General features: G+C 39.1%; 1 protein-coding gene across 1 annotated transcript; it reads right to left on the bottom strand.

Annotated features, from left to right (window-relative positions):
* Positions 1-1,965: 1,965 nt before the first annotated feature.
* Positions 1,966-22,488, bottom strand: usp12b (ubiquitin specific peptidase 12b). Its single transcript, XM_008435147.3, has 10 exons — positions 22,323-22,488; positions 17,437-17,517; positions 17,157-17,240; positions 14,688-14,817; positions 12,325-12,593; positions 11,024-11,100; positions 10,831-10,914; positions 9,390-9,587; positions 8,063-8,141; positions 1,966-4,919 (listed from the first exon to the last, which is right to left on the bottom strand). Exons 1-10 carry the CDS (start codon positions 22,368-22,370, stop codon positions 4,818-4,820), a joined length of 1,152 nt encoding a protein of 383 aa, XP_008433369.1. The 5' UTR covers positions 22,371-22,488; the 3' UTR covers positions 1,966-4,817.
* Positions 22,489-23,874: the final 1,386 nt, after the last annotated feature.

The raw sequence follows: 23,874 nt of genomic DNA on the forward strand, positions 1-23,874 counted from the left end.
ATGTTAAGAACCACTGCTCTACACACAACAGTGATCACAATGCAACTTATAACAAATACCAGAGATGTGACCAAGTCACTGTGTTGCAAGTCTCAAGTCTCTGTCCTCAAGTCCGAGTCAAGTCTCAAGTCAGGAACCTTTAATTTAAAGTAATTTCGAGTCGTTTTTATCTTATTTTTTAAATATAATTTGCAATTCTACATAAAATTCAAATAGACCATTTGTTCTTTTTAAAATCTGTATTTATCTCAAATGATAGAACATGTGCAGCTAAACACAAAGTATAAAAAACATTTTTAAACTGGATCTCTTTATTGCGCAGTTCTGTTAAACTTGATATTCAATTAAAAAAAAAAGTTTTCAAAAAGTGAAATAAGTATATATGAAGTTATCACAAGTAAACTCAGGAAGGTCTGGTGCATTTATTTTTCTGCTTTTATTTCTAAGTATGTTAGTTTCAGTCCTCCGTAAATATGGGCCAGATATTCTAAACACAAAATTTATTTGGGACAGTCACTGTATTTGGTCTGTTTTAACAAATAAACCACATGAAAAAAATCAAAATCATTGCAAATAAAGTGGTTTTGAATTTGGATGTGATGGTAAAATAAATATCTGTCAGGCCAAGTGTGTTAAATCTACAGCCAATTTCACATCTCAATATTAATAAAAACATGTGAATCAAGCTGGTCAGAATCACTAAACACTAATTAATGAGCTCATTTTTTTATGTCTTACTCAGTTAACTATCCCACTTAGTGTTAAGTCAAAAACAGTTGACTTAATGCTCTGACTGCAGTAAACAATATAATTTCCCAACGTAGATGTCTTCAAATACACCAACCATCCTTAGATGATACTAGACCGGCTCATCATCATGATGGGACAGAGAGACTCTGTTCCCTGAGTTCAGGTCCAGAATCTGCTTTCTGTTCCGGAGCCCCGCTCACTATCCACCGGCTTCCTGAGCCAATAACACGGTGCACATTATTTGTGGAGGCATTTGAAGGACCGGATTTATGGTAAATCATCACCAATTTAACCCGGAGTACACATGCTAACACGAAGTTAGCTAAAGTCAACTGTCTTACAGCAAAAGAAAAGTGCCACCTACCATCTTTGTGAAGCTTCAAATGCCGGACAAAGTTGGACGTCGTGGCATCTCCATCCGATATTCTCTTCTTGCATGTTTTACAAGTTGCAGTTCGTTTTTTATTCGAAAGTTCATAACCTACGTAGCCAAAAGAAATTACTCGCGGAAGCATATTCGAGCGGTTATTTCGTCTTTCGTTCCCTGAGCTCTGCAGCGTCGCCGCGTTTTTTTAAATGTCCAAAACCTGTTAATTTGCTTGGTTGAGCTGCAGCTACGCACACATACATACATAAGGAGAGAGGAGAAACAGAGGGACAGTCTGCGCATATTGATACGGAATGAGTGAAATTAATTAATGACGCCACTTTATAAAGAATGTGTTTTAAATTTTAAGACTTTGAGTAAAAAATGTCAAGTCTTTTCAAGTAAACAGCTTCAAGTCGAGTCAAGTCCCAAGTCAATAGCATGAAAGTCAAAGTCATGTCCGAGTCTTTGAACATTTTTTCAAGTCAAGTCTCGAGATTTTAACGACTCGAGTCCAAGTCATGTGACTCGAGTCCCCACCTCTACTTCTCAGGCCTGTTAATTATTTTAAGCAAGCATTTATTTAAAACCCAATTATAATATTAATATCTGTATTTATGTACACATCAACATCTCGTTACAAACTTTCAAAAGTAACTGCTGCTCCTCTCTCTAGAGCTGCCTACACAAAATTGGTAGACAGGACAAAGAAAAGGATAAAAAAAAAAAACATTCAAAGTAAAAGTTAACATTCATAATAATTACAATAATGCTTAAATAAAACAAAAAAAAAGTCTTGTTTGAAATTAGATTTGACAACCCACAAAAGATCCACAATCAACTCAATCTGCAATTATTATTTTTTTATTTCCCAGTCACGTCTTTGTGCTTATTGGTGAAGCTTTCAGAAAGCATGAAAACAACCTCACTCTCACTGGGTGTGTGGGAAAAGTCCACAGCTTCTGCCTGAATTCTTCAATTTAAGACCAACTGTACTGCCTGAAATCCACAAACTTATAACAAAGCAATGTTTTCCAGAACCTTCTTCAGTGCGTTAAAGAGCAGCAGAGGCATGGAGAGGAAGTAGTGTTGTCTTTGAGGTTTCTACCCTTTAAAACAAGTGCTTGAAGAGTGATTTTAAAACCTCATGATTAAATAGCTGAAGTAGGCACATCCAAACTCCATTATGTCTGCAATGTCGCCTGGGCAACAGAAGAGAAAACTGAAAAAAAGTGTAAAGGGTAATTTACATCTAAATCTAGAGAAATCCAACTTCAGAACTGCAGCTGTTTTCTTTTTATTGTCCCTCTCACTATTTCGCCACATACAAACAACTTATAAAACACTTGGATTCTAATTATCGTATGTAAAAGAAGAGGGTTGAATTTGTCAGTTAATGGGTTTGGCATTGTAACCGACAAATTAAAAATAATTAAAAACATAATTGACGAATGAAAAACTGAGATTGCACTGAAATTTGAACGGTATGTAATTTCTTGAGCTGACCTACGGGGGCAGAGGTGTGCAGCTAGTCTTCTGCAAATACAGTTGGAAGAAGAAGAACTGAATGCAACAGATAAACGTACTAGTGGAAAATCTACAGCTAAATCTTACACCAAAAGATTTTCTCTGAGTGCTAAAGAAATAGTTTTCTTTAGCACTCTAATGGTCTTTCTTATGTTTTCCCAGTAACATTTGAAGTCAGTAGTAGCTGCTTCCTTAGCTAGCATGCTAACGATGTCCATTATACCAACAGACATGCTAACTTGTTGCAAGCTGTCAAATTTTCCATGGTAGCTCAAGCTACCAATTTAGTTAGCTATTTAAGCTAACTAACTTAAGCCTAAATAGCTTAAGTTAGTTACAGCTATTTAAGGTACATTAAGCTTTAATAGCTTAAGCTAGCCATTTAACCTAAGGCTATGATCTTTTGTGAATTTCATGAACAAAAAACAAGCTAAATAGTGTTTGTGTTTTAGTTCAGGGATCGACAATTTGTATTTCATTTGTTATACAATTCAAAACTACATAATTATTTTTCTGTAAAATTCACTTTGTTCCATTTTTCTTATTTTGTTGCCAATCCCTTTTAGAGCGAAACGACAGAGCCAGAACCGTGTTAGCTAATTGAAATTTTCAAAGGTTCATAATTATGTTACATGAGTTAATGTTAGTTTATGAGTTACATAAACAGTTCTCAGGTTATACGTTGATTATAAAAAGATACTTTTAAATTAGGTGCAAAACAGTCCCTGGACAGATCAGCATCTTTTATTTTAGATAAAGGGGAAAAAAGTTAGCCATCACTCAGCTCATGCACAGCTGGCAGCACAAAGCAACATGTGGGGGAGGGGAAGTTCCCTATAGCATTTTCACCTCTTAGGGAGAAGTGTAAGCCACATAAGATGATAAAATGTTTTTGTTTTTTAAACATGTTAGGAGTCGAACGGTTCTAAACGCGTCGCCACTAAATGAAAAGACATCGCCGTCTTTAAATCTGCTGCTTTATAGCAGCCCGAGTGGGAATGGGGAATCGTTCCTGATCGCAAAGAGAAAAACCTGTCGCGAAAGATTCTTCTCAATTAAGCAGCGCTCAATTGGATCGCTAACGGAACGAGGCAGACACTGATAAGATCCTTGTAGTGTGTCAGAACTGAGTCTGCTGAGAAATTAAAGTGGATACTTTAGGTTTTTTAAAAATGCATTTCTTTCAGACTTGCTCTTCCTTCAGTCTTCCCTCTTCTTTTCTCCATCATGTCATCAAACGTGGCTCCTAATGGCACAACACCACTTCATAACCAACCTTCAAGCCTCATTCAACTACAACAGGACACATTTCAAACGTTGCTACTGTAAGACTCGTTGCTCGTCCTGATGCTTAAAAACCAAACAAACCTGCAGCTTCTTAAAATAAAATAAAAATACATTGTAAAGAAAGACAATATTAAACCGATAAAAACACTGAAAAGGTGAAGTTATACATACTGCAAATTGAATTTTTGGTCAGTTTACGTCACTTGTTCTTTGAATATTTAAAATAAAATAACTTTTGCTCTTTTATCATAAATACGGAGCTGTGCTCATCAGTTTGCGATGTGTTCCCACCCCTCCAATGGCTCCCTTGCGCTAAGATACTGCTTATGAGCCACAGATCGTAGAAACGCCGCTTTTTCATGCAGAACTCGGCCTCCAACCCTACATGATGTCAAAGAGGTCTCAGGTGATTGGCTGGACGTCTAACGGTGCCGTCAGATCATGGTCGCTTCACTTCCTGGCCGGTGAACACATGACCTGGCAGTTCCACCGCTGCTGGGGAGGGAAGCTAACGTAGCAAGGTATTAATACTCAGAACGAAGCTGCTGCTTCCTCTGTAGCTGCTAATAAACACACACGATCGGTTCGGCCTCGTGGTCTCCGTTCCTGGTGCCACAGTGCAAAGCGAGTGTTAAGACAGTGGGGGGTTTCTTGGTATGTTAAGGTGCTTGTTGCAGTGTGGTCTCGGAGGATTTGGAATCCCGGAGGCTGGCATGCAACCGGCACGCGCCTCGAACCCGTTTCCCCAAGCGGCGCCCCGGGGTCAAAGCCTCTCCCTGCCGCAGGGGGAATAAAGCCCGGATACTCGTGTGAGCGAACGGGAGGCAGCCGGCGGCTCGTCTGCCAAGTCCAGACAGTCTGCTGGGGGAATTCACCGCTGGCCGCGTCAGTCTCTGGACTGGTAGAACAGGATGTATCCGGACTCGGAGTTCTTGGAGATGTCGGACGTCAGGCCGTAGAACTCCTCAATCGCCTGCGCATCGATTTTCTGAAAGGGAAGAATGCAGGGACTGAACTGAGACAGTCTAGACTCTCAGGTTGTTCTCCAGACCCCTGTAACAAATATCTTTAGAATTGCTGGGTCAATATTTATTCAACTTTCCCTGAAGCGTGTTGAGAGCTTTATAACAAAAATAAATAAAAACACTGTCCAAACTCCAGGGTTTCTGCAAACCATTTAAAGTTGAATGAAATTCAAGAAGTTAGGTCTATGAGCAAAACCAAACATGTTCACTTTATTTTTTCTTTTAAACACATTATTCTTAGATAAGAGATCATACTTTGAGCTCCTGTCAGAAGGAGCTGATTTAGGATCTCTGTCACTTTAAATCCAATAAGCTGCTGCTGTCCACACCCTCCAACTCAAAAATGGCCACTAACCATCAGATTGCTCAACAATGCCATCACTAAGACTGATTGAAAATGATAAGTTATATATATGTAGCAATACATTATTGTGTAATTAAAGACACACTTGTGTTTTTGTGTGTGATCCGGTGGCCAAGCGATGACATTTCACTGCCAGTTTCACTTACGTGTCTTTGTGCAATGACAATAAAATAAGCCTAAGCGTTAGTAGAGCCTCCACTTGGGTTGCTTGGTAACAGGCGGCACACTAACCCTGCGTGCGCTTTCACGAGTTTTTTTTGTGTGTATTTTTGGGAACACTTCCTGATCGTCTGACTGTGGGAAGGTTTGTTTTCCGTATTTGTCAACATAGTTGCATCTGCTGCTCTCTATTCTTGTCCTTTTCTCAGCTGTATTTGTCCTCCGTGACAACATGCAGGTGGAATACATTACCCACCTATTCAATGGGTAAGGACTGGTTTAAAACCACCAGGTTCAAAACCCACTAACCCTCAAATTTCTGAGTTTGTGTCACAACGAACGCTCCTTTCAGATCAGTGCTACGTAGCAGTGCTAACCGTTTCCTGGGAAGCTTTATTAGCCACGATGGCGGAGCAAAACTGATGGTGTGTTTGTGGTTCTTGGTGGAGCTTTATGATTCTCACACTGCACATGTTCCTCTAAGCATTATTAGTACAGAATGCAGGTAGCATCATAGGGGTTTGGCAACCCCTATGATCATAGGGGTTTGGCAACCCCTATGATAAACGTCAACTGGCAATAAATTCGTACTTGCTCATGATAGACACACACAAAAATCTAGCTAGCTATGCTACTAGCACACCAGCAGCTAGTTAGCGGTAACTGAAATGAAATGTTTGTGTGCGACTCAAACTTCTGACGGTAAAACTACCTGAATATATGAGATTAAATTGGAGACCTGTGAGTAATGTATTTAAAATTTAAGAAACCTTACTGCATATTTGTCCTAAACATTAGAAGATTTCTTCTCAACCTAAAATCTTTGCAAACCCTATGACATCCATTTTGTTGGTCTGTTAATGTTTTACACTAAAAGCTTCTGGGCTGATTGTGAAATAAATGCAGCTTCAAATCTTGGAGCACAGAAGAAGTTTCAGTTCCAGGCGGAAACGCCCCAAATGGTGTCAGTTCAGGCTTTCAGGCTCAATTTAGACTCCCTAGTTCTTGCCAAAATTAAATAAAGAGAGGCAAAAAAGGAAGCCAAGCAAATCTCCCCAAAGCATTAAATGATAAGTTAGTATTTATGTTCTGCAAGTTCAGCAGAATCATCCAGACCAGATGTCTGAGTGGCTGAAAAACCCTGCTATCGTTTTCCAACGCCAGGCCCTCAAAGAGTGCGATCTTCTCTCTACGCTCAACCAGAACGGCGATGTGTCCCACACTTTAAATAAAAACGGGTGAATGATACAGCGAAACGCTTCCTCTGGTTAATTCAGCCAAACTAAACTGAGCACTGAACCGAAGCTGTGCCTCAAAGTAGGTTTTTTAGCATTCACTGTAACTCATTTACATCAGAACAGGAAACAAAGTTAGTCTTAAACTCACTCTTGTGCAAAGTGCTGCACTTTAAACTTGTTACTCGGTTCCTCTTTGGTCTAAATTTATAGTTTTGTTACTATCTGATTCACTTTTTTTTTTTAATTCCTGCTCTCGTTACTTAAAAAACACCAGAGGAAAACTAATTCAACTTTCTCTGCTTCTACTGCGTCTCAACGCCACGTCTGAACAGCCTGCTGTGACCCAAACTGAGTTTATGAAAAGGTCACAAGTTAGTAAAACCTCACAACACATTCATAAACACCGGGCCGGACCGTCCACCGGGCTGGACCGGACTGTCGGACATGTGGCTGCAGAAATCTGGGAAAAGTCCTGAGACAAATTTTTGAGTATCGATCAAAACAAACTTCATTATGCCTGAAGGTCCGTCCTGGTTCTGTTCTAGCACAGATGGTATAAAAACAAAACATTTGCTCTCACTTCTTCAAATGGATTCACCCTAAAAAAAAAAGTTTAAACCCCCATCAAATCTGTCTTCAACACGGATAGAAGTTCAATTTTCAAAAGAGGAAGATCCAGGTCGACCTGACCAGCAAAGCTCCTCCGCTGCAAATGACTGATGTTTCCACTGGAAAAAGCACAGAACCGGATGTCGACAAAGAAAAAGAGACTGAAGGCAAGAAAACTGGAAAATAAATCCAAGAACTAAAGAAAATCTGCTTCCTTTTTTCCTCCTAGTTTTTACTGTTTGTAGAAAATCCACCTACCCTTTTATTCCTAACCATTACTCAAAATGAAACGTTAACATTTATTATTTCAGTCAATGCTTACAATGCAACACAAAACACTTGAGTTATTAATGGTTTTATCTCACCATTAATGAAACAATATATCAATGTTATATATAACAGAGAATGCCCCGGCTTCAGTTTTGATTGGTTTCCTTCAGCATCAGTTTTTGCTCTTAGTTATTTTTAACCTTTTTATACTACTTCAGTTTTCTCCTGTTTTAAATGGTGACTCTTGTAAAAATCAGCCAACATTTTACAAAATCATCTCAGTTATGGTTGCATAAGAAAGTCTGACGTGTCTCAAACAAGCAAACTCTAAATCTTTGACTTGACAGAAAAACAAACAAAACACACAATTATTAATGCTCTAAATGTGTTACCCAGACCACTGAATTACTAAATAGTCCAACACATTTCAACGTTTTACGACTGAATTAGAAACGTCCGCTCCTACCTCTACGATGTCGTCGTCAAACAGCAGCCAGAAGCCGTGGCTCTTGACGATGGTGATGTAGTGTCCGCGATTGGGGCCGCTGCAGCGCAGACACACAGGACAGAAGACTTATGTCAAACAGATTAAATGTGTGCTTCTGTTTTTCAGACGGAAGAGCAAATCAAGTTAAAACTCTCTAAAATCAGCTGAAGAAAAAGCGAAGACTGGCGTAAAAATCGTGCTAATTGTGGTTAGCAAGTTGCTACAAACTGCAGCAGGCTAACCTTTGGGTTTACATTAAATCACGAGGCACTAATATATTTTTCTTACATAATTTCAAAAAGCGGCTGAAGAACAAAGCATTAAATTCAAATGAACATTTGAATATGGATGACAGCAACTTGGCAACTTTTACCCCCAAATTTTACTTGTCACATTGTTGTATTAAAATTACAATATTTCTTATAAAAACTATCAGGTAGCATTGACCGACAACAAGCTGTAACGTAGGAATAGACCAGAAAAGTTCATTTATTTAAAGTCTAAAAATATTTTTAAGAAACGACCGTCAATGCTGAAGTAGGCTTCAGACTTGAATCCTCCCATTCACAGTTTTCAGATTCACTCAAATCTAAACTCAATTTGCTTCGACTCTATAAATTATTTATAATATCCAAGACTAGGAATTTACTTATGGAAACCCATAAAACACATTTTCACGGTAATTTTGATCTGTAAAAATGACATTGAAGTTAGCATGTGATTGACTTTCACCATTTAGAAAAATAAAACAATTTCTACAGCATTTGATCATCCAGTTCAACACACAAAGTACTTAGACCAGTTCAATCCCAACTGGACCATTTTATATTAACCACATGTTTATGAAGACATTCGTTTCCTGTGAAAACTTTATTTGTAGAAACACAAACAATGGATTTCTCTTATGTTTGCAGTTTGGACCATTAAGTGCCCTGTTAAAAACCACGTTACTTCATGAAGTCAAACAAATTATTCTAAACTGATTTCTGAGTCTTTAAAATGCTGCTTTTAGATGGGCAACTTTTACTTAACTTTCCAACAATTGGAGATAATTCGTTTTCATAATGACACAGTTAATATCCTCATGAATGGACGAGTCAAAGCAAAACTCCAGGTACGTTTTTGATGAGAAAACAACATTTTAACATGATATAAAGCTAAAACAAAAGGTGATTTTACATAATACCCCACCTTCTAATCCTCTGTTTGCTTTTTATAAACAGCTTTGCATTTTTGCAATTATCAAACTCTATCAATCTACAACTACAGAAGGAAAAATAAAAGTCTGATCTAATTTAGAACCTACCTGCCGCAGTGGACGACAACAGCGACCAGGTCGTACATGCGGTCGGGGTTGGTGGCGTCGCCCGACGTGTTGAAGAGGCGGAGCTCCAGCGGGAAGACGACGCGATAGGACAGCTTGGTGTAGCGGTGCAGCTGGTCCATGTACTTAAAGCGCTTGAGGTGGAGGGCGAGGATCATGGGCAGCTTTTTTACCCTCATCCTGACAGAACAACGCAGCAAATATTTGTGAGTCAATTCATTGAAAAAAGGATTTGCAGTGAAGGGCAGCTGCATAACAATTAGAATCATAAAACTGAATCTAAATCTAATCTAATCTAAATTAGAATCTAAAACTGCATAACAGTTTTAGAATCGCATTTCATTGGAAATAAGACACATGGAATGGTTCAAATCAAAGCATATTCATTTGGTAAAATGCTCAATAAAAGTCCATAATTAAACCCAAAAAGGAATACTGGACATAAGCATTCTGATTTTACAAAGAACAGGAAAAACCATGTTACTCTTTATCTGACACTCCTTGTCAGATTGTCACCAAAACTCCCTATAAAATGGCCTCAAGTTTGTAATTTGACAAACATGAATACTTTTGCACATGTTCATAGATGATGATCAGAAAGTTTTGATTCAAAATAAACAAAGCTTGCAAAAAAAAACAAACACTTAGAAAAGCTGGGGGTAGTCAGTTCAAGGCCAAAATGTTCAGAAAATCATTTAGAAAAACCAAGACAGTTCCAGAATAAGCAGAATATTGCAGCATGTTTTCACAGTTTTTCCTTCCTCCTCATTCAGCCGCAGCTCTGCTGTTCTTTCTCCTTCACGTTAATGCGAGGTTCAGCCTCTGCTGATAGCCCTTTACGTCCTTAATGGAAGTTACTTGGTGCACTTAGCTGGCTCTCCAGTACAAAAATACATGCAGCAGCAGCACTTGAGAAGACGCGCTTAACAGTTTCCAACCGCAGAAAGCTAAAAACGCGGCAGCGCTGTTAATGCAAAGGGAAGTCTGGGGGGGTTAAGCGACGTCCAACAGCCGTCTGGCCAGAGATACGCCCGCAAAACCGATTCTCAGAATGTAACAGGAAGGCCCTGACAGGCTGCCATGGTGACGTCAGATGTGGTTTCAGGGTTGATCTCTAATGGAACAAAACCTAACAGAGTTTGTTTACCGTTAGTAAGACAAACACTCTGCAAAAGCTAAGTGGGAGCTCAAAGGGATCACATGACGTTTTTTATTTTCAGCGTTTGTATCTCACAAAAGACGTTACGCTTGTTATTACATTAAAGCTACAGGGATGATACAAGACGATCATCGTGGGTTTAGCTCCTCTACAAAAATTCGGTGTATTTCACCAAATCAGAAAAGAACGCCACTGGATTTATTTGCATGTTTTCTGCTGTACGAATGTGAAAGAGACATGAATAGAAAAGGTGACGTCACCTACCGTTTCTGGGCTTCCTGTTTGCTGCGACATTGCTCACAGTAATATTTATACTCGCTGCATAACGTCTCTGTGTTGCTGAAGCCCCTGTTGAGCACAAAAAAGGAGAACTCATCCATAAGACTTCACTAAGAGCTAACTTTTTTGTTATTGGGTTTGATGAAATGAAAAAAGAAAAGAGAGAAAGCAGGACAACCTGAGACAGTGTGTGATCGAAGTGTTCTGCTCCACGTCCACCGACAGATCCAGGAAGTCCTCGTCCTTACTGCTCACCTGCAGCAACCAACAACAGGTGAACTGCTGACCAACCACGGCGGCGCTAATCAGTCCCTCCAGGTCATTGCAAGGTTTTTTTTTTGTAATTGCTGCGGCCTGAAATTGTTGATTTTGTGGCACGTTTATTTAAAAAAAAGTTGAAAATGTTTTGCTTGCTTTTTGCCATAACATGATTTTACAAAAACATTGAAGTTGCTGCACATAACCTTCCCCCTATTGTGACAATAAAGATTTCTCTTAAATAAGTGGATAGCACCAGTGAGCAGAACTATTTTTTTACTGAAATTAAAGAGAACTGGGTTAATTCCTGGTACCAACTAACTAGAAAGCAATGTAAAATAAGCAACATTGGTATTATTGTTACCAAGCTTAATATGATATACTGGTATGGATTAACTAGTCAACGTTTGGCTAACATTATCTGCATGCAGCACAGGGACTCAACTCAAGTTGGAAGAAATCTGTAGAGCTTTTTGCCTTTTGGCTCTGGCTAATTGCTGGACATGACAGAGACCAGCATGTGAACGCTCATGGTGCATTTAAAGATTGTTTTAAAAAAATCACATTTCTACATTGTACCCTGCAAGCAAATGGTATCATTTAGCATCACATATACTTTTAACTTGAACACGACGTTAAGTTGGACGCAGGTGAAAGGGATTGTTCATAATTCAGTCGAGTTGCAGTGATTGCTCAGGAGAGAAAGAACAGATTTGAGGAAAAGTTGCAATTAATGGTGAAAATTGCAAGTCCACGCCAAATCTGCAAATGAATAAACATGTCGCAATAAATCTATTATAGAGATCAAATAGATTTCACTTAAGGTTCAATAATCTATATTTGCATGATTTATCTCTTTTCTCCAATCTGGTGCGCTGGTTTCAACTAGACCTTTTCTTTTTTCTTTTTTTTAATCAATTTTGTTTACAGACAAAATTGTAATTCATTTTATTTATTGTTTCTGATGTTTTGTTTATTTTAGTTATTTAAAATGTCTTCCAGTACCAGCATTAAAGAGAATGTGCTCTTGCATTATTGTGCCATTTCCATTATATGACCTAAAATGGTCTCAAAACAACAATATTATCGTTTATCGCAATAAGCTCTGGGACGATTTATCGTCCAGCATAATTTATTACGACAGGCCTACAAACGAGGAGTGAACTTGCGTTAATCGCAACTTCCTGCAGGGACGTGAAACGACGTGAAAACCCAGCTCACAGCTTCGCAGTTGAGGCAGCGCGTCTCGTTGGTCAGCGTTCCCTGGAAGATCTCGTGGACCCACGTCTGCTGTGTCTCCTTCCCGCCGTCGCCTTCGCCCCCGCCGCCCCCTCCGTCACCACATCCGCCGCCTCCGCTCCCGTTCTGCACCAGCTTTCCGTTCTGCTGTCGCTCCTGGCTCTTCTCCTCCTGGAGGAGGTCTGCGATAGTGTTGAGGAGGTAGTTGAGGAATTCGTGGGCGTCCTGCTGCATGTAGTTGTCAAACAACTCTGGGGAGGAGAGATGCGGACACGTCAAGGAGAAAGATAAATACTCGATCGTGTTACGACCACAGATTTATGTGAGCGATCGGGCCGGTCGACAGAAAGCCTGGTTAAAGTTGACATGGGAACAGATGGAGCTAACTACAGGGAAATTCATGTTCACCTTTCAGTGAGACACTGATCTTAAACAGCCGGAGCCGTTCTGTGGTGGAATGGTTTACATCAGAGTTTCTCTAATGCTCTCTGTCATGCAACTTAAGTTGTACAACTTAAATATTGTAAGTCTGGAAACAATTTTCAAGTTCAGTTTTCTAACTCAATAAGTAACATTTAAATCAAGACTGCTCAGTCTGCGTGGTTCTCAAGAGAAAAAGTGCAACTGAGTCACTAGGATGTAAAACCTTTTAAAACTGTAAGCATGGGTTACTTATCAGCTTCTTTGGTTTGTTCTTTTTCAAAAGGTATATAGCTTTTTAACACTTTTGGTGCAACATTTACAACAATATTGCTAATATTTCAGCTTGTCAGAAGATATGAAACGATGATATATAGTATAAGAGCCAGACTAAGGTTTTAAATTGTAATTTTATGATAACTGTACGCCAAACTACGTTAAAATGAGGAATGCTGGACGCGGCAGCGGTTCATGTACGTGGGCCTCAGTCCTCCACGCGGCCATGACAGGTTCGAGTCTCATCCTGTTGACCTTTGCTCCTCTCTCACAAGCTACTTCCCTGTTATTCCACTTTCAAATAAAGGCCAGCAGAGCCAAAAAATGTTCTTGTGAAATTATAGTTGGTATCAATTTTAGAAGGAAATAAGCTTTTAACATATCAGCATCAAATTATTATCAGCCGCAGGACTGAATCGATTGTTAAACGAGTGTCCATTTCAAAGAACGAATCACGGACTTTATGAGGTGTCGATAACTCTATTGAAACCCTTTTTTCATTAAAGTGATTTTTTTCCTCGTATTTTTATGACTTTCTTCCGAAAGTACCCAGTCTTTATTCTTCTAATACTATAACTACTAGCTTGGTCACAAAACAAAGTCATATTTGCTTTACTAACCTCAGCCGCCATTATTCTTTTCACTGTCACAAACCACGGAGCGGCCCGTCTGTCTGTGTAGACTGCTGCTGCTGCTGGCTTGTTGAGTCATTTGAACACTACTGCCCCCTAGTGACCGGAGGCTTGATTATCAGTCAAGCAAGACTAAAAACAAGAATTAAGTCCCTCCTGCTTCTTACGCCCCACTATTTCAGACATATTGGTTTAGATAAAAGATATTCTTGTGTTAGAAATGATAATTTGGTAGTTTGGGGTGCTTCACTACTCTTCCCACCGAGCTTTGAACTACTTCAGTCTCTAGGTATACAGCGTTGGTCGACACAAACCAAAACAACATGCAGATGTAATTCCTGTGAAATCTGGTTCTACTGGACCATAATACAAATACATGCTAAACTCCTCTGATTTTTATTTGTAAACATTTTTCAAAACCCGTGTAAGTCCCGTTGTTTTCCACCTTACAATTATGCACTACTTTGTGGCGGTCTTGTCAACAGAAAATCCCCATGTATTTTTTTCTTCTTCCACTTCACATAAATTATCTCCATTAAAGTCTGTGTTTGTAATGTGGACAAAGCGTTGGACAAGTTTAAGATGTATGACTACTTTTGTAGGGAAAAAGAAACCTTTAAACCAAAGTAAAGTTTCAGAGGCAAGTTACATCTGTGTGCCATTCTTTTGATTTGCTTCCTGCTCCGTGATTTCACCGACAATATGACTTCCTCAGCTGTGTGATTAAGTTCTCAGCTGATATCCGTCGTCCCCATCTTCTTCCACTTTTCCAAGGCCGTTGCTTGCATCAGTACTCTCAGCTGTGCTGCACCACCATGAAAGGAAGTTTGTTTCAATGACTCAATGTCTTTGTTCTGAAGACTTGGTGCTAAATGCTTCCCAGTGAGATTACAGGATGCCTCACGCTCTGACATCAGCGGCAGCTGCACATTCTTCCAAAGCGGTTCCACGAATATTCTACGAGATTATGCTGCATCTTAACACAAGCATCCCTTCCCACCCCCTGTCGACGCCTACCGTTTTCCTTCCTTAGCCGAGAGATGAATTTCTTGGGAGGGATGACTCCGACTTTTTTCTTCTGGGTGGCGATGCTGTTGAAGAGGTCGGCCAGGCAGGTGAGGAGGGACTCCTTCCTCCGAGGCTGCACCTGAGATCAACGGCACAAGTCACAAAGGCTTCCATAACCTCCAATTATGTCTTTAACAACAAGCTGATATGTGCTTTAACGTGGGTTATAGATTTGCAATCATCTGGTTTTGGGGTAAGTTGAACCTTAGAAAGTCTTGGTCAGTTTTGAACCCAATCGTTTCATTTCTTGTCAAACATTTTCATACTCGCGTCAGAGAAATAAATTGCATCTGGAAGGCATTTCACATTAATTTATAATTTAAAGGAACAGTATTGTGTATGTTCCATTTTTTAGCGTGATAAAGTAACTGTTACCTTCAGATGAACTCAAATTCAAGGAATTTGGGTTTGTAATTTAATGCCTTGAGATTGGGCCTCTGTCTCTTTAAGAAGCTCCTGCTCTTTCTGAAACCCCGCCTTCAGGAAGTCAACACAACATCGCTCCTCTATTAACCCTTTAAGAACATTTTTAAGTAGCTGGTATAACCATAGACATAATATAAGCATAGACGCCTCATGGACCGCTCTCTCCTATTGTCGCTCACGAGATTTAGGGCAGCCATCTTGGAGCGCTACTCCACTCCACTCAGCGTTATGTGTTTAGCAGGCACAATGACATATCAGCGCATTTAATCAATCATAACACGCGTTTTTGTTACTGGAAACCATATTCAAACATCTATCAAAACTACATTTATAAACAATTGTATTATTTAAGTATGTTTTTAATACATAGTTCAGCATATTTAAATATGCTTAGTGGCTATAATAGAATAGGAATGGAATATTCTGATATTGATGTATGATGAGCATATTACAAAGCCCACAGCCGTTCATAATTTATTTAATAAATTATTTAGTAATATCAATACATTTATATAACTATACAAACAAAAATAAATAATGATTAATACTGAATATTATATATTGTATGTATGTATGTATGTATGTATGTATGTATGTATGTATGTATGTATGTATGTATGTATGTATGTATGTATGTATGTATGTATGTATGTATGTATGTATGTATGTATGTATGTATGTATGTATGTATGTATGTATATGTATGTATGTATGTATGTATGTTTTTCAGCCGACGAGTTCTAGCTTCAGAGATTCAGCAGCTGAGATTGAGTCCAAAATCAGATTTGAGATTCATCCGTGCTGCAGTGAATCTGTCTCTCTTTAAAGATATCTCCCACTTCTTCCTCACATCGTGTCTTTATGAAACTTTCAAAACAAAAACGGAAGATTTGGGATGTATCTTACTTTTGACAGAGTGAAAGAATTACACATAAATAATAGTCTTTACCACCTGTGTAAACTTTGCTGGTGAATGTTATAACACATAGGTTTTATAATATGTGTTACATTGTTTCATTTCTAATATAGGCTCTTGTGTCAGATAATCTAAGTCAATGTTAGAGAATAATAAATTTTTTTATATTTACAGAATCTCAGTTAGCCTTCATAGCGGGGCTGAACCCCGTATTACACCAAGCACTGTAGCTAATATTAGCTGGTATCTCGCCGGTGGACATAAATACAGTAAAGTTATATTCTAATCACAATATATACATAATAATATGTCCATCTTACTTGTGAAATGTTGTTTGTGGAGCCCTCACATCAATAATCCATAGATCCGAACAACAATATCCCTCAGTGCTGAGGCATCTTCTGCTGTTTTGGTTGAGCAAAGTAGGAGGGACGACCGCTCCAAGATGGCCGCCGTATTTCCTACGTCGAAGCAGCCAATGCGGGGTCTACTCTTATATTATGTCTATAGGTATAATGAGCTCAGCAGATGCTAGGTTCCACCAGGTGTTTGTTAATTGTTGCTGGCTAGTCTGAAGGAGCTGGGGAGGATCTAGATCCATCCAGGTCCTTTTGCACAGCTGAAAGGTTGCCATGGAGATAAAAGGTTTTCTGAAACATGCATGAAAGAATCAAGGCAACACTCCAGGTGTATTTTTGATGAGGGAATAACATTACAGCATGAAGTAGAGCTGAAAAATGTCAATTTGACAAAATAATGCCACTTTTAAAAAACTCTAACACAAGAACTGTGTTATTTTGACTGGGAAAGTGCTTCATTCCTCAAGCACTTTACCTCAAATAGCTGAAATAGGAACAAATGCGTCTCATCCAAGTACATCTTTCTGCTCATCAGCTGCATAGTTTCTGTATCTGCTGTTGTTATTTTGACCCCTATTTTTGCGCCCCGTTTCCAGAAACTCGTCATAAAGCCTCCTGACATCAGTGATTTTTGGCTGCCCGCTGACAGCTTTGAGGTCAGCGTCTGAATCAAATCCATGTGGCCACGGGTGTGCGAGTTCTGCATTCGACACTCACCTTGTACGCCAGCACCTTCTCCCTGAACGGTCGGCAAAAATACAGAGCCTGCAGCACCGAGTTGCAGTAGCAGGTGTTGCCAAACTAGATGAGAGGAAAAAGAACAGGGAGGCGGATGAGATTCTTTAGAGTGCGTATGTTTTATTAGCATCCATTTAACACAAATCAAGTATAGCCGTCTAGGTTAGCTTTAATTTAAAGTCAGAATTATGAAAAAAAAAATCAATACATATATATATCTCAGAGGAGGCACATCATTACGTTGACCAGAAATACTTACATTCACCAATCCAAAGTAGTGTTCATTAACAGGAAACTGTTCCGGTCCAATCTCCTTTTCCAAGGCAGAGGCATTGGCGCCCTGAAGAAGTCGGGAGGAGAAAGTGGCAGAATTAATGTTTTACTTAAACGTTTCCTATCACAGCAAGAAAAAAAAATGAGTAACCACAGACAGGACTAGATTTTCCATTCCTTACAGTTTCCTAGACTTTTATTTCTTCCCGTTTTCTTTCTGCCCTGCAGGAATCAGCACTTTTTAAAAACAGCTAATAAAACTCAATTTAGATGGTTTTCAAACTACAAAACAACACGTCATGGTCCGTTTTTAAATTCGATTCCCTTTTTTGAAACTATGGCCCAATAATTTGGGTCTATGTTGATAACCGATACTAAAACTGCTGTTACAATGGATATTATATACATTTCAGTCCTCTTTTATCAACGTGGGAAATACGACCACTGAACCACTGTTTAACTTCTTCAGTTAAACAAACACATGACCAGAAACATAAGCAACAGCAACATGACTTTAAACATCGGTTGTTAATATCGGCTTAGGTTTACTTACTCCGATACGTTGAAAAATGACTAAAATCAGTCGATACCAATGTCAATGCCGATATATTGTGCAACCGTAGTGCTAAAATCATAAAAAGGTCTTCAACAATCATTTACAGTCAAAATATTTATAAAAACTAGGAGTGGCGAAATGGTATTAAAGTTTTATCACGATACTTTGTGTCTGCCTGACAAAGAAATCAAAAACTGCCCTTGAAAAACATTTGGTGTGATTTATATCGCTTAACTGCTCACAGAAACTGCATTTACTAATATTTTCAGATTTATTGATGCTCTCATTGATAAAAGATAGCAAAATGATCAATCCTGACAATACGGAGAGTTTTGGGCAATTTGAAGCATTACTAATTGGAATTCATCATGACAACCATAAATCAAAATTCTTATCACGGTAACAAATTTATCACAATAGATGATACGATAAATGCCCACCCACAACGAAACCTATCTGGCTAGCACTTTCCAGTCCCAATATAGATGTTTTCTTCAGCACTGTGAGATCATCTGATACTTTCCTGACCGCAAGAGAGTCAGTCATCCAAGTGAAACCCCATCAGTTAACCCCAGGAGGAAATAAAAAACCACAACCTACCAACCAGAATGTTGCAGGTCCACTTAACTGGAAAACTGCGTTACCATAAGGTGATATGAGTAAGATACAGCATTTACTCGTTTTCAATTGGTGAATATATATGTGCGGAAATTAAATAGAAAGTTGAACCCGTTTGCAAACTTGTCAGATGTCCCTCATCGGCCATCTTTACTAACGCCAGTAGCCTGACCTGTGAGCCTCTCGTGATGTCATCAACCCAAAAATACACACAAAGCAGGATTAGTAGCCTTTTTTTTCCCCTTCAGCCCACTTTTAAAAATTCTGTATTTGGTGGAATCCGGTTGTGAAAATCCCTTCCTCACGGTCAAGTTATTTTTGTTAATGTGTTGGTGATGAGATGGACCGCTGAGTGTCATAATTCCCCAAAACGCTTTCAGAAGTATCAGAACAACCCTCACGTTAGCATCTTAAAAGTGAGGAAATCAATTTGTTGCTACAAGAACAACCCAAAATGTGACTTTACAGAGAAAGCAAGTAAATAAATAAAACTTCATGATCATTTCCAGGGTTTCCTCTACATGTAAGTGATCGTGACGCACTGCTACAGTTAAATAAAAGCCGCCACAACTTCAAAATGAAATGCTACCATGACATGGTTGCATGTTTCACATATGAAATATAGCTAAACATATAGATAGCTTACTTACGTCTGTCCACTTATTCCAACCATAATCAGTTTCCTAGACTTTTATTTAGAATAAATTTAAACAGTATGAAGCGTTAAAATTTATATTATTTGTTTAAAAAATAGAGAGAGATGTAAGCTGCTGGAAGCTGGCCACTGTGCGCTGCGCTACTTTCAGGAGTGAAGAAAAACTAGAGGTGACAGTCTGAAGCAGAGGGAGAGAAAAGGCGTTTTTAGTTCAACCTGTGAATGTTAATGTAGCTAATTAATACAGCTTGGCCTTAATGCACAATCGTTCAGACATGTCTTACAATATAGAACAAAAACAGAAACCTAAAAGCTTTACAAAACGCTCTTTCGGGCATATTTTGGTGGGAGCAGAGACACAGAAACAAAGGACAATGATGACAGCAGTAGTGATGATGATGCAGCTTCTCCCCTCGGGGGTGGGGGGGCATTGGATAAACTGCAGCGGTGGAGCTCAGCGCCACATTGCAGTCCATGTAAAGTCAACAAGAGGCTAACAACGGCTTGCTGTCTGGGCTGAGGTTATTTATCCAACAAACACCGCCTCAGAACAGCCGAGAGGTTGTAAACAACAAGACACAGCAAACTAACTCTCTGATGTTTGAGAGGCAGAGGAGAAAAAAAGAAGGATGAAAAAAAAAAGGGAGCTGAAAACACACAAAGACATTAATTATTAACACTGTCATTGCTGGTTTAAAGTGACAGCTTGGAACCGAGTGTTAGAAATGAAAGTGAATAGAAGAATTATTCATAAGACGAATGCATTAAACGGAAATTAAATGAAAGCGTGGCAGCCTCGACTTAAAACTAAGAAGTAAACATCTTTACTCTATTAATATGCTATCTCTAGTTGTTCAGCTGAGTGTCAGAACATCTTAGGCGTGAGAAAGAGTTTAACACTTGACCGCTGGATGGAAATTTCAAGCTGCCTTGGACTTATAAATAACTGTTCCCTACCCCAACCTGTTCCTGCACACTGCTGGACAGGTGGCTGAAAAAAAATAAGTTTTTTTTCTCACTTAAAGCGAAGAAAAATCCAGCTTTAAAGAAAGCTTCAAAACCATGACTAAATTTAAAGGTTTTTTTTATATTCTATATTCTTTCTTAACTTTATGTACAATCAAAAAAAAAAAAAAAAAGAATAATTCTTCAAAACTAGCAATAATCAATGTGCTCTTTCATTTTAGCAGCATTAGGGATACATGTTGATGTTGAAAGAACAATGAAAGAACAAACAAACTGAGGGATTTTTACTCAAGAACATCATCTGGTGAACACCTTCAATCTACAGCGGCGGCATTTTGCATTCCCTAAACGTGTGAAGAAAAAAAAAAAAGTTAACCCAGCTCCACTTCCTGTTTCACCAGCCAATAGACATAAACTTAAGCATTAAAATATTACAAAACTCACCTGCTAAACCAAACTCTTCTTTGAGCTCGATATTAAACCTGTTCTCACGGTTCTGTTCTTGACAGAGGAACACAAACACACAAAAGCTCATATTGGGAAGTTAATTAGATCGCCTCGATTGTTTAAATAGCCAGCCTGCAGTCAGCAGCTTAACACAGCTCCCACACTTTAGCTTGGCACTTGTAGTTTTGCAAACAGCAGAAGTTTAGCAGATAATACTTTTTTTTCCTGCAGCTTAAAAGAAAGACAAATGACGCTGTTTGTGATAAAACAAGCATCTGTAGGCTTGAGCAGGTAGCCTGACTAATTCAGTTTCATTTATTTGTCCCTGAGGGGCGATTTGAAAGCACATGAATAGGACATATAGACTCAAAAGTGATAGCTCAGTCAAAATCCATCACAAGAAAGCTGCTAATTAACTATTTAACCTGCTAACAACAGAGTGTTATTGCTTTATTACTCAACTAATGCCTAATAAGGACTTAACACAGCTTCTGTGTCCAAAGCAAAACAATGGGTAGGTAACATTGCTATACCATAAATCATGTTGCACTGTTTTAATATCAGTAGGTATAATTGTTGGCTTTTAGATTTAGATAGAAATAATTCATCAAGTTATACATTTTTTTTGTGTTATTCCATGAGATCATGAAATCAGGGTTAGCATATCCAGAAATATCACACCACGAGTGTACAAACAACAGAAACTACTACTAAATATGTTCGTTTTGTAGGTTTGGCAAAAAAAAAGGAAAAAAAAAATTTCAGCCAGCTCACTGTCAGTGTGCAGCAACAGGTACGTATTAAAGCACAGAAATGCTACAACGAAAAGTTTCGTGTTTTTCCACTGCACCCGTTTCAGGTTATTTTAACCGGAGCTTTTGATTTAATAAACATGATTCCGTGGAGAATGTGCGTGTCTTTGAGGAATGCGTTGCCTGCCATCCTGACTGCAGAACCTCCACATGGTCTTAGAAAACTTGTTAACAACTGTTTCCTTTTCATTTCACCGAATAAAGCTCCCTGTTTTTATTTGAACTATTAGGGTTTTTACTGAGTCATTCAGGTTCTATCCTGTGTCATTTAGTTTAAATTTCACCCTCTTTTAAGCTCAAAGCAGCATAAGCTGCCTTGAGGTGTTTACATCCTCTACAGCGCAGTTCTTCGCTGGTTTCTGTTATATTTCTGCTATTTGCGGGAAAGTACAGTCGTGTAGGCAGGAACTGTAAGTTTCATTTATATATAGATATATACATATATATATACAGCAACTTCAGCCCAAAATAGAACTCCAAATGGCTAGCAGGCTAAGCTAGCCGTTGCCCGACCATTTAGTCAGTCCAACTAACCACAACCAAGATGAAGCTGCTTACTAACTGTCACACACACACAGCCGGTGTGAGCACAACACGATCCCGTTAACTCTCCAAACAGCAGCGTGTTCGGGCCCGGAAAGCTGCCCCGGTCCAAGAAACTTTCTGGGTACGCTGTGTGTTTTTATCATGTTGTTCTGTGAGGCTAACAAGCAGGCTAGCAGCAGCGGGACAGCTAACCGTAAGCATGAGACCAGTCAGGGTTCAGCAGACCGGGCAGCGAACGGTACCGGCCTAACCACCCGCTTTGCCCTCCTTACCATCGTACAAATCGAGGCGATCTTTCGGACTGTCATCAGTATTTCCATCCGTGCGCCGCCATGTTGGACCGAACCCCGATGTTAAAATAATCAGACCCGCTGCGGCTGCAGAGTTCCGGGAGGGCGAGTCGAACCTGCCTGCTGCCCCTATCGGTACTGTCAAAGTGAAGCAGAAGGGAACGACAGCGAGAGCTTCCGGTATGACCTTTCAGAATAATTTTAAAAATTACAACAAAACAAAAAGGCAAATTTTTTTGGGGGGGGCGGGAGGGGCTAAACACATTCCAAAATTCATCAAACTTTACCAAAAATCGTCTGAAATCCAATAATTTTAATGGAATTAAGTGGGCGTGGCCAAACTGCTCCACAGCGCCCCCTGACGTGAGATAGGCCAAGTCGCACATAATAGAGATCTGACACCCAAATAGTGCGAAGTTGTTGCCAAGTGGTGAAACGTTGTTGTTAAATAGTAACACGCTGTTGCCAAAAATATTGTTAATAATTTGATGCTTTTGTTGAACCGTATATAGGGCAAAAGTATCCCCCATTTTTTTACTGGCGTTATTGTCAATTATTTTGGTCTTGTCCCAGATTACTGAGACGCCACTGCCAAATAGTGACATGCTGTTGCCAAATGTATTGTTGATCATTTATTTACATTGCGACGCCATTTATTATGACACTTGCCAAGTAGTGCAACGTTGTTGCCAAATAGTGACATACTGTTGGCAAACATATTGTCGATTACTTATTTATTTATATTGTGACGCTGTAGCCAATTATTGTGACGTTGTTGCAGAATACTGCAACACTGTTACTGAATAGTGCAGTGCTGTTGCAGACTGTTGCAACATTGTTGCCAAATAGTGACATTTGGCAGCAGCATCTCATCTCTGGGCAAAGAATCAATTGCCTGGTTGTGTTCACTTGTTCCATGAAGACAGATTGAAATGTTCATCTCCTTCAAGTTTGCACATTAAAGCTGAAAACTGATATATGAGCATCAGTCTTTTATGTCTTTACAAGCTTTTGTTTTTTTTAAGAATTTTTTCAGCACCATAGTGATCTTTATCTGTAAAATATTGCAATAATGCTGCCAACTTGTGAGATGTTATGGCCAAATAATGACACACTTGTTATAGGCTGGTCATGTGGTGACATCACCTTATCCCCGAAAATTCAATTGCCTGTTTTAAAATAATTTTAAAAACTGCACGTGTTTTGAACAAAAAGTTGTTGTTTTTTTTGTTTTTGCTTTTGCTTCATGCAGCAAACAGTGTCAAAACCATGATGATCTTTGATGTTTTATTCTGAAAATACAAGCAGAAGGTTTCCGCTTTAGTTGCTGTTTTTTTTTCTGTTGTAGTTTAGAGTTTCCTGCCGTCCACTCTCGGAGGTTGTGAGGGAGTGTTGCTGAAGAGCTACTTACTTGTTCATAAGTGTTGGTTTGGTTCTTTACAGGGCGCCGGATTGGTGGGCGGCGTTTAAGTATTGCATGTAATTACCATCTGCCTGTCGAAGACTTTTTGTTGCTGTTTTAGGCAATAAGACA

Source organism: Poecilia reticulata, chromosome 18, assembly GCF_904066995.2.
Source record: "Poecilia reticulata chromosome 18, P_reticulata-male-v2, whole genome shotgun sequence".
NCBI classification, from domain to species: domain Eukaryota; kingdom Metazoa; phylum Chordata; class Actinopteri; order Cyprinodontiformes; family Poeciliidae; genus Poecilia; species Poecilia reticulata.